The following is an 11,820-nucleotide window of genomic DNA, read 5'->3' on the forward strand; positions in this document are numbered from 1 at the left end:
TAGGACAAGACAATCTCTGGGCTTATGGCTGATGAATACCAGAGAGAATGTGATTCTGTACATAAGTGTCCCAAGCAGTCCAATACTATTTTTCTCATTTACCAGAAGAGGAAACATGGTAAAGTGATCAAGGACCTTTCCTAAGGTCACATGGCTAGTAGATGGTAAATTCAGGATTTGAGCATAGTCTGGCTCTGGAAACTATAGAAGACCAAGATAAGGAAGTTGGATTTTACATAGCAGGCAAAAGAGAGTCACTAAAGGGTTTTAAGCTGGGGAGTGATATAAGATAAAAAGCTTTCTTATAAAGCTTCCAATTTCTACTTTCCTCCATCTTCCCATGAGGCTAAACTTGGGAAAAGTAGGTGGCCCCAGAGAGGTGAGGGCATGCAAGACGGTTTTTGAGAAGTCTCTGATTGGGTCCAGAATTCATATAGGCTTTAACACCACTTCATAATCTTTCTCTGTCTTCATCTAAGCCTACACCTTCCAGAGACTAGCTGGTCAGAGGCAGGCAGGATCTGGGAGAAGCTAAAATAAAGAGAGAGATTGACCTAAAGAACAGGAGCAGGAGGACCAGCCATTTTCCCATTGTTCGTCTGTGGGTCTGGGGATCCTGGCACCCGCAGATGAATCCTTTGGTGTTGCCTGAGATGGTCAGATCTCATGAACTGTCGGCTGCACTGATCACATCTATATGGTCGATATCTGGTGTGTATCCTCATATGTCGTCCAAGCTCATCGGAACGGAAGAAAGACCATGTACAGCCTTCCCACATGCATTTATAAGGCCTCTCACCTGGGGGGAGGGGGTGACAAGGGACAGAAGAAATTAAGTTTAACGATAGGCCGGCAGGTGCATAGGAAGGAGTCTCACTCTATGAGGAAGAGCAGTCAAGGCTGAGAAACCAAAAGAAAACCATAGGAAAGTAATGAGGAGGCAACACCATCAGTAGTCCCCATGATCTTGACACAGTCACACTGGACCATGGGAAAGCAAATTGGTGGGGCCAATATAGCTTGACTCCAAACTTTAAGGATGACAAGCTAACCTCAAGGCATTACACACCAGTGGTCCAGCACAAATCTAAAGCCCAGAGACTCCTCCACCCCACCCAACCCTACCCCTCCTATCTGACACTTCATTCACCTGTGTGTTTGCGTTGGTGACTCACGAGGTGGGAGCGCTTAGTATAAGCTTTTCCACAGTTCTCATATTGGCAGGAGTAAGGCCTTGAAACTGGGGATCTCCTGGGAGCCCTTTCCTGGGCCCTGGAGTTCCGCTCCGCTCGCTGTGGAGCTTGTATGGGCTGCTTGGGTAGGAAGGAGTCTTCCGGGGAGGCTGGCTGGCTCATGAGAGAGTACTGGGATTTTAAAGCCTGCAATGATGGGGACCCAGCTGGGCGCATCCTAAAATCATGGGGATCTCTAGGGGGTGACATCTGAGCCAAAGAAGGGAGCATTGCCTGAGCCTCAGTAGAAGACATGGTTGGGGCCAATACCATTTTAGATGTTAAAGAGTCTCTATTAGAAGGTACCGTTGGTGGGCCAGAATAAGAAATTGTGGGTGCATTGATGTGGGACATCATTGAGATTCCATTGGGAGCTGAGACTGGCAGACCACTGGAGGGCATCCTTAGATTCCTACAAAAGTTCATGGCCATCCCTGGAATACTGGGTTCTCCTAAGGCCATCATCTGGGACCTCGTGAAAATCATCATTCCTGGCTGGGAGGGAGACATCCCCTCACAGTAAATCATCTGGGAAGGAGTGTGAATCACTTGGGAGCAGTAGCTCACACCATGCTCTGGCAACAACATACTGAACTGTTGTCCCATATCACTTGCATTCTGCCTGGGTGCCTCAGTCAAGGCCAAGGGGATCCTCTCCAGCTGTGTGCACTGAGGGAAGTGTTGAGTGCCTGATGGGCCGTCATTCCAAGAGGCGTCCACTCCACTGCTTCCAGGAGATGGAGACGTGTCCAAGATGGACATGGACTTCTCAGTATCCTTGAAGAGAGAGAGAGTCAGGTGAAATTCACTCTAGTTCAAATTCCAGTTCCACTTTCCCTCCTTCCCACCCTCATCCAGGCCTCCAATATCTCTTGCCTGGATTATCCTGCCTCCAAGCCATTCTCCAGTTTGGGCTTTCTGAGATGCAGGTCTGGCGGATGGGAGCACAGTGGAAGCCTAGATGTGCCTCATGCCATTTTTTTTTTCCCTTGGCATGTTTTTGTTTATCTCATGAAAAGCAACAAAGAAAGCAAATAAAATATTCCACAACCTATACCTTCAGCAAAACTGAGAAAACCCTCAAAGATTATATTTAAGTGTGAGGGTGAAAGAACATCCAAAATCAGCATAATAAGAAAGCCACAGGAGCGCCTGGGTGGCTCAGTCCGTTAAGCGGTTGAGTGTCCGACTTCCGCTCAGGTCATGATCTCACAGTTCATGGGTTCCAGCCCTGTGTCATGCTCTGTGCTGACATCTCAGAGCCTGGAGCCTGTTTCAGATTCTGTGTCTCCCTCTCTCTCTGCCTCTCTCCTACTCGCACTGTCTCTCTTTCAAGAATAAATAAACATTAAAAAAATTTTTTTTAAAGAAACCCACAAAGTTTCAGACGGGTCATGGCTGTAGCACAACTTAGAAACCATCTGCAAATATTTACCTACAGAAGAGGGTCACCTGAGTTGGAACTGCTGTGGACAAGTCTGAGATCAAGCATTGGAGGAAGGAAGGAAAAGAGGCAGACTTTTAACAATGGTGGGGGACTGGCTTGGAAGTCCGAGGCAGTATTCCTTGGTGACTAACTGGTGTGAAGGAAAGAAAGGAAGATAATGGTGGTAGAAACAGGACAGGATCCAAGAATCATATTTTTTTAAAGCTGCCCATTACTGTAGCATTAGAGATAGTTCTTGAGCTGAGAAACTGGAAAAGCAACCCCACCATCTCCCATCTATTCATCCACTGGAACAGTCCAGAAAAGACCAATCCATTCAAATATGAAAACCAACGCATAAGTAAAAAATACAGTATCCATAAAAGACACTTAAACACCAAAACAGAAATTAATGATTGTAATTTCTCAAAAAGAAAAAAAAAATTCACCAGAAAAAAATATTGCCACAGAGCAAGGAAAAATGAGCAACATTCAAACACACACACACACACACAAAGAAAGCAAATTTAAGAAAGCAATTTCAGCTTTTATACCAATTACAGAAACATCACAGAGCAGAAATAGAGGAATTCAAAGAAGTTATGTACAGATAATGGGCTACAAGTTATATTAGAGGTGAGGGAGGGGACAATGATAAGGGGCATTGGAGGAGCTGCTATGGTGGTGGCAATGTTTCAGAGGTCTTCACTTTGTAATAATTCATTAAGCTGTACACTTACTTAAATGCACTTTTCTGTTTGAGTGTTACTTTCCATGATAAAATCGCTTTAAAACAATATTGTGAGCAATCAAGATTTTCAGAAAATGAAAAATTCTATTATAAAAATCAGAGAAGTAAAAATAATGCTGAATTTAAATAGGAAATATTCTATACAATGTCCCTCTTAAAAAGGGAATTTCGGGATACATGGGTGGCTTAGTCAGTTAAGCGTCTGACTTTGGCTCAGGTCATGACCTCACAGTTCGTGAATTAGAGCCCTGCATTGGGCTCTGTGCTGATAGCAAAGAACCTTCTTGGATCCTCTGTTTCCCTCTCTCTGCCCCTCCTCTGTTCACATGCTCTCTCTCTCAAAAATAAATAAATATTTAAAAAAATTAAAAATATTTAAAAAATAAAAATAAGCATTATAAATGCTTATAATTAAAAAAAAAAACCTCAAATGAACAACCTAACTTTACACCTTAAGGAACTAGAAAAAGAACAAACTAACCCTAAGCTGGTATAAGGAAGAAAATATTAGAAAAATATCAAAGAGGGGCGCCTGGGTGGCGCAGTCGGTTAAGCGTCCGACTTCAGCCAGGTCACGATCTCGCGGTCCGGGAGTTCGAGCCCCGCGTCAGGCTCTGGGCTGATGGCTCAGAGCCTGGAGCCTGTTTCCGATTCTGTGTCTCCCTCTCTCTCTGCCCCTCCCCCGTTCATGCTCTGTCTCTCTCTGTCCCAAAAATAAATAAACATTGAAAAAAAAATTAAAAAAAAAAAAAAAAAAAAAAAGAAAAATATCAAAGAAACCAAAAGTTAGTTCTTTGGAGAGAGTAACAAAATTGCAAAACCTTTAGCTAGATTGACCAAGAAAAATATGTGAGGACATTACTATCAATTTTACAGAAATGAAAAAGATTATAAGAGCACTATAAACAATTTTATGCCAGCAGTTTGGATAACCTAAATGAAATAGATAAATTCCCAAAAAGACAAAACCTACCAACACTGAATCATGAAGAGAAAGAAAATCTGTACAGACCTGTGACTAGTAAAAGAGACCGAGTCAGCAATCAAAAGCCTCCAGGACAAAGAAAAACCCTGAACTTGACGGCTTCGTGGTGAATTCTAAACATTTAAATAATATAAATGCTTCTCAAATTCTTCCAAAAAATTGAAGAGGAGAGAATACTTGCTAACTCGTTCTAGCATGCCTTGATACCAAAGCCAAATAAACACATCACACAAGTAAAGCAAACAATAGAGCAACATCTTTTATGAAGATGAATACCCTCTCCAAAAAAAAAATCCTCAAAAAATTAGCAAACCAAATCCACCAGCATATTAAGCAAAGAATACCACATGACCAAATAGGATTTATCCCAAGAATGCAAGGCTGATTCAACATCTGAAAATCAAAGTAAAATAGAGGGGGGAAAAGCAGAAAAAGCACTTGAAACAATCCAATAACTTTCATGATAAAAAAAAAAAACCCTCAAAAAACGAATAGAAAGAAACTTTCAACTTGATATAGGCATTTATGAAAAGCCCACAGCTAGAATCATACTCATGATGAAGGATTGAAGGCTCTTCCTTTAAGATCAAGACAGCAAGGATGGCTGTTTTTACCACTTTTATTTAACATTGTATTGGAAGTTCTAACCAGAACAATTACATAGGAAGTAAAGGCATCCAGGGGTGACTGGGTGGCTCAGTCGGTTAAGCGTCCGACTTCGGCTCAGGTCATATCTCGCGGTCCGTGAGCGTCGGGCTCTGTGCTGACAGCTCAGAGCCTGAAGCCTGTTTCAGATTCTGTGTCTCCCTCTCTCTCTGACCCTCCCCTGTTCATGCTCTGTCTCTCTCTGTCTCAAAAACAAATAAACGTTAAAAAAAAAGTTTTTTAAGAAGTAAAGGCATCCATATTGGAAAAGTAAAACTATCTGCTCCCAGATGATACAGTCTTACATGTAGAAAATTCTAAAGATTACACGCACACCTGTTAGAACTAATAAACAAATTCAGCAAAAGTAGCAGGATTCAAATTCAACACACAAAATCAGTTGTTTCTATACACTGACAATGAACTATCTGTAAAAAAAAAAATTAGAAAAACAATTCAATTTACAATAGCATCAAAAAGAAATACTTAGAAATAGCTAAGAAGATTAACTTAATCACTGAAAACTACAAAAAACATTGTTGAAATAAATTAAAAACATAATGGAGAAACACCTTAATGTTCGTGGATTGGAGGACCTTTAGTTGTGAAGTCAATGCTACCCAAAGCAATCTACAGATTCCATATAATCCTTACAAAATCCCATTTTTTGCAATAGAAAAATCTACCCACTAAAATTCATATGGAACTTCAAGGGACCCCAAAAAGCCAAAAGCAATCTTTGAAAAAGAACAAAATTGGAGAATTTACACTTCCTGATTCAAAATTTACTGCAAAGCTACAAGGCATCAAAACAGTGTATCCTTGGCATTGGTGCACCTGGGTGGCTCAGTAGGTTAAGCGTCCGAATCTTGATTTTGTCTCAAGTCGTGATCTCACGGTTGTGAGATTAAACCCAGAGTCTGGGCTCCAGGCTGACAGTGTGGAGACTGTTTGGGATTCTGTCTCCCTCTCTCTCTGCTCCTTCCCTGCTTACGTACACACATGTACACACACACACACACACACACACACACGTGCTCTCTCTCTCTCTCTCATAATAAACTTAAATAAACTTAAAAAAAGTAAAAAACAAAAACAAGAACAAATGTGATATTGGCATTAAGCATAGACTTATTCACCAACAGAAAGGAATAGAGCCCAGAGAAAACCCTTACCCATATGGTCAAATGATTTTCAATAAGGGTGCCAAGACCATTTAATGGGGGAAAGGGCAGCCTTTTCAATAAAGGGTGCTGGTATAACTGGATATCCACATGCAAAAGAATGAAGGGCCCTTACTTAATACCACAATCAACAATTCAAAATGGGTGAAAGACTAAACGTTGGAGCTAAACTAAAACTCTTAGAAGAAACATAGGAGAAAAGCTTCATAACAATGGATCTGGCAATGATTCTTCGGATATAACACTAAAGGCACTGGCAACAAAAGAAAAAGAGAGATAAAGTTGGGCTTCATCAAATTAAAACCTTCTGTGCATCAAAAGACACCACCAACAGAGTATAAAGGCAACCCACAGAATGGGAAAAAACATTTTTAAATCACATATCTTTTTTTTAATAAATTTTTTAACATTTATTTATTTTTGAGAAAGAGACAGAGTGCGAACAGGAGAGGGGCTGAGAGAGAGGGAGACACAGAATCTGAAGCAGTCTCCAGGCTTTGAGCTGTCAGCACAGAGCCCAATGGCGGGGCTTGAACTCATGGACCTCGAGATTATGACCTGAGCCAAAGTCGGACGCTTAACCACCTGAGCCACCCAGGCACCCCACAAATCACATATCTAATAGAGACTTTATCCAGAAAAGATGGAGAGCTCCTAAAACTTAGCATAGAAACAACCCAATTCAAAAATGGGCAAAGGACTTAACTAGACTTTTCTCCAAAGATAAACAAATGGGTAATAAACAAATGAAAGATGCTCAACATAACTAATCATTAGGGAAATGCAAATCAAATCCACAATGTGATATCACTTCACACCCATTTAAAATGATTTTTATCAAAACAAAAACAAAAAACCACACCCAAAGTGTTGGCAAGATATGGAGAAATTGGAATCCTCGCACACTGATGGTAGGAATGTAAAATGGTGCAGCCACTGTGGAAACCAGTATGACATTCCCTCAACAAATTAAACATAAAATTACCATGTGATGCAACAACTCCACTTCTGGTATATACCTACAAGAACTGAAAGCAAGGACCGAAATAAATATTTGTACACCCATGTCCAGAGCACCATCATTCACAGCAGCCAAAACGTGGAAGCAACCCAAGCATCCATTTACAGATGAATGGAGCAACAAAATGTGGCATACACATACATTGGAATATTATTCAGCCTTAAAAAAAGGAGGGGTGCCTGGGTTGCTCCGTGGGTTATCAGCTCAGGTCAATATCATCTCATGGTTGTGGGATCGAGCCAGCAATAGGGCCCTGCGCTGACAGCGAGAAGCCTGCTTGGGATTCTCTTTCCTCTCTGCCCCTCCCCAGCTCACAAGGGCCTGCGTGCACACACTCTTTCTCAAAATAAACAAACATTTACAAAAAAGAAAAAAAAAGGAAATCAACACAAATGAGCCTGTGAGACATTAAGCTAAGTAAAATAAGCTAGTCACAAAAGGACAAAGAATGTATGATTCCATTTATATGAGGTATTTAAGGAAGTCAAAAATCAAAGAAACAGAACCTGGTGGTCTAGTGGTTAGGATTCAGAGCTCTCCAAGAGACAAAGTAGAATGGTGGTGGCCTGGTAGGGATTTGGGGTGGGGATGGGGGATGGAATTAGGAAGCTACTTTTTATTGGTTAAAGAGCTTCCGTTTGAGAAGCTGAAAAAAGCTGTGGAGATTAATAGTGGTGATGGTTGCACAGTAACATGAACATGATTAATGCCACTAACTATACACTTAAACATGGATGTAGATTTTACCACCCTTTTTTTAAATGTCTAAAAAAGGACACAGAAGGGGTTCCCACTGGCCAAATTTGTGACAGTTTGAGAATCAAGAATAGTGACTGTTGGTTTTAACAGAAGCTTTGAACATCGTGAACTGAAGTGAAAGAATTAATCATTTATTATCTTTCCGGGAGGAAACTTCTTCAAAATCACCGAAAAAAGAGCCCAGGGGTTTAAGAAAAATCCTATTTTACAGAAGAACGCACACTAATGAATGTAGAAGGAATGGTGGGAATGGAAATTATTTTACAACCCTTAATGAAACTTTTAAGGAAAAATTAATATTTGGTTGACACCATTAGGTGGATGATTGGTGGAGAACTGGACATTTGGATGTACACGAGGAAACATATAACATGGATTACTTTCTGACCACAAGGCTAAATGTTAAGTTTGAAAAGAGAGATGAGATCAACCAGGCTTTTCACTACCTTAATTCTAGCATCCCCCCGATGTGGGGAAGCCAGATATGTCTCCTGATGAGGATGGTGCCCATTGTATCTTTGAGACATTCTCACCAAAAATCAGGAATGCAATTAAACTTTAAGGTCTATCTCCAATTTAGAGGTGATACAAGAGATAGGATATCAAACTAAATTATACCATGAGAAAACAATCTGATAAATCCAGAAGAAGGATTTTGTCTGTAAAACAAAATTAGGATTGTGAAAAATGGAAAGCCAGTCAGGAAAAAAGAAAACTATTCTAATTTCAAAGAAACTCAAGAGATGTAACAACTAGATGCAGTGTGTGGTCTTAAATTGGATCCTGATTTGGACATATTAGCATTAAGGACATTTTAGGGAGAACTTGAACAAGTTTTAGGGGAATTTGAACAAGAATTACATTCAAGATGATATTAAGAAATTATAAATTTTGGTAGTTTTGAAAATGTTTTGACTATGGAAGAAAACATTTTTTTATTCTTTTAAAATATTTATTTTTGAGAAATAGAGAGAGTGCACATGACAGAAGGAGAAGGGCAAAGAGAGGGAGAGAGAGAAACAGAAGCAGGCTGCATGCTGTCAGATCAGAGCCTAATAAGGGGCTCAAACACACAAACTGTGAGATCATGACCTGAGTGGAGATCAAGAGTCAGACACTCGGGGCGCCTGGGTGGCTTAGTTGGTTAAGCGTCCGACTTCGGCTCAGGTCATGATCTCTCAGTCCATGAGTTTGAGCCCCGCGTCCGGCTCTGTGCTGACAGCTCAGAGCCTGGAGCCTGCTTTGGATTCTGTCTCCCTCTCTCTGACCCTCCCCTGTTCATGCTCTGTCTCTGTCTCTGTCTCAAAAATAAAAACATTAAAAAAAAATTTTTTTTTAAAAAGATTCAGACGCTCAACTGACTGAGCCACACAGGTGCCCTGAAAATAATTTTTTTTACCTCTAGAAGGGCTGAGGAGATCCTATCTTGTTTTATTTACCACTATATGCAACTTGCATAAAGTAGGCACATAATAGGCCCCAGATCACTGTCTATTGGATGACTATTTCTGGGGTGCCCAGCCCCTTTTTCCTCCCTCTCAGTGATGGCCCTCTTTCATTTTCCTGATCCTTCACAGGCAAACTTCTTTGGAGATGTCTAAAAAATACGCCTTTATCACTACCTTGCTTTATTATTCCCAAATTCCATATGGCCCCCATCTCACCACAGAAACAGCTTTCATAAAGGTCATCGATGACCTTCATTGTCTCTACTAAGTGCAAACACTTGTCAGATCCCTTCTTGTTTGGCCTCTCAGGAGCTCCTGAGACTACTGGCCATATTCTTCTTGAAATGTTTTCCTTCCTTGGACTCAAGAACACATTATCACACTTGCTGGATTTTTCTCCTTCCCTCCTCCCTGGCCCTCCCTCCTCCTCCATCTCTTCTACTGGTTTCCCTCACCTACAAATTTCTAGTCAATCTTTCTCAGGCTAATGATCCATCTTGGTTTATATTCCACTTATTCTTCAACCAGTAGCTCCAGGGCAGACTTCTCCTGAATCTTCCAGCTGCCCAATGCTCAGTCCATTTGGATAGCCCAAAGGCACTTCAACAGACTGTATCTAAAACTCCCATTCATTCCACTCACCCAACCAAAGGGGTTTAAAAACAACAACAGCAAAACGAGCTGGTTCCCTCCCATCCTTTGCTCTCTCAGAAAATGTCCCTATTGTTGCCCACCATGCAAGCCAGAAACCTGGTAAGGTGTGCTGGATGGCTCCTTCACCACCTAGGTCTAAGTAATTACCAATTCCTGCAGTGTCTACCTCCAAAATATGTCCAGGATCTATTTGGTTTTGTCTGTCTCCACTCTCACCTCCCTAGTTAGGCTGCCATTTTAGTTCTCACTTGGATTATCCCAATACCTTTCTAACTATTGCCTTGAATTCCCCCATCTCCACCAGGGCACTCTATACAAAATGCAAATCTAATCATAACTGATCACATTTAAAATCCTCAGTGGCTTCCTACTGGCTGAAGCCCCCTGCATGATCTCAGTAAGGTCGGGGAATCCCTGCCTCCCTCCCCTTGGGCCATGCTCTCATCACTCTCTTGGCCTTGGTCTCTGTCCATCTTTCATTTCCTCCAACATAGAGGCATACTGTCTCTGGTCTCAGGCCCTGCAAACCCTTGACCTAACCAGTTTCTCAGTCCCAAACCAAATCCTCAGCTGTCTTCTCAACCTCCTAAATCAACTCAAACACCTCTGCTATTTGCTCCTGTGGCACCTGTTCTTCTTCATAGTAATTTGTACACTTGCAATCATTCAGCGATTTATTAATAAAATGGTATAATATCTTATAGTGAGCTCACCATTGTATTCCCAGGGCCTTGGCAAAGTATTGCCACTTAGTAATTTTTTCCTCCCTGCCTGCTCCCCGCTGACTTCCTAACTCTGTCTTCTTTCCTGGATACTCAAGTCCCTCGACACGAGTTACCTGGACCTTTTTTTTAACCCCCCAGCTCCCAGCAGAGGTGCTAATGCTCGATGGATATTAATTGCATAAATGACACATGATTTGTGTCCTCGATCTCCCATCCCCACCCCCTTCCCAACTCCATCCCTCATACTTCTAATGCCCCAGATATGTGCTTCCCTCCACCGCCAGCCTGCATCCATCCCACCCCACCCCCCAACCCCCACGCCGGCCCTGGTGCTGACTTCTGGACTCACCTGCACGAGCTGGTGCTGAGCCTCCTGCCACTGGCTCAGCCTCTCGGCCTCCTGCTCCATTTCAGCCTGGGATCAGCTGCACATCAGGACTGTGTGCGGGTCCAGACCCGCACCAGAGGACAGCTGACACGCGACGCCTCGGGGTCGCAGGTCGGGTGTCCTCACACCACCACGCCACAATCACAATCACCGCGCTCAGCTTCTACCTACCACGGTGCCGGGGGGCGGAGCCAAGGGGCTCACCCACCGACCCACCCTTCAGCCACTGCCCCACCCCGCCCCAGCAGGCACCTGGGTCCTGCCCGGGGACCTCAGACCTTCACTATATCTTGTATCTTATGTCTGCCTCACCCTACTTCCCCCATCCACCCTTTGGTCTGAACATCTCTGTTTAGCCCAAGTAGGGATAAGGACACCGAGGTTTCAGACTCCAGGCCTGTGGAGTCTCAAGAGTGGAAAAACCAAGGAAGGATGCTGGAGGCAGAGGCAGATAGGGGTGTAGGAGACAGGAGAGCCTCCACCCCACTCCCACTCAGGGTTCTTGATACAAGCTCCTGGAGGCCTGGACCTTCTCTGCTGTAGACCAGGTATCCCTGTCTGTTGCGTGTACAAAATGAATACCGGGAGCTCCGTGGCACGGT

The 11,820-nt window shown here is 42.6% G+C and overlaps 1 protein-coding gene across 1 annotated transcript; it reads right to left on the reverse strand.

Annotated features, from left to right (window-relative positions):
* Positions 1-554: 554 nt before the first annotated feature.
* Positions 555-11,263, reverse strand: KLF17 (KLF transcription factor 17). Its single transcript, XM_047083548.1, is given in 3 exon segments — positions 555-799; positions 1,151-2,009; positions 11,180-11,263. Coding segments are annotated over 3 exon segments (1,188 nt in total).
* Between the last annotated feature and the right edge of the window lie 557 nt (positions 11,264-11,820).

This window comes from Lynx rufus, unplaced genomic scaffold, assembly GCF_022079265.1.
Source record: "Lynx rufus isolate CCGP_SWC_20201006 ecotype Redwood Valley unplaced genomic scaffold, mLynRuf1.p SCAF_2, whole genome shotgun sequence".
Taxonomy (NCBI): Eukaryota; Metazoa; Chordata; class Mammalia; order Carnivora; family Felidae; genus Lynx; species Lynx rufus.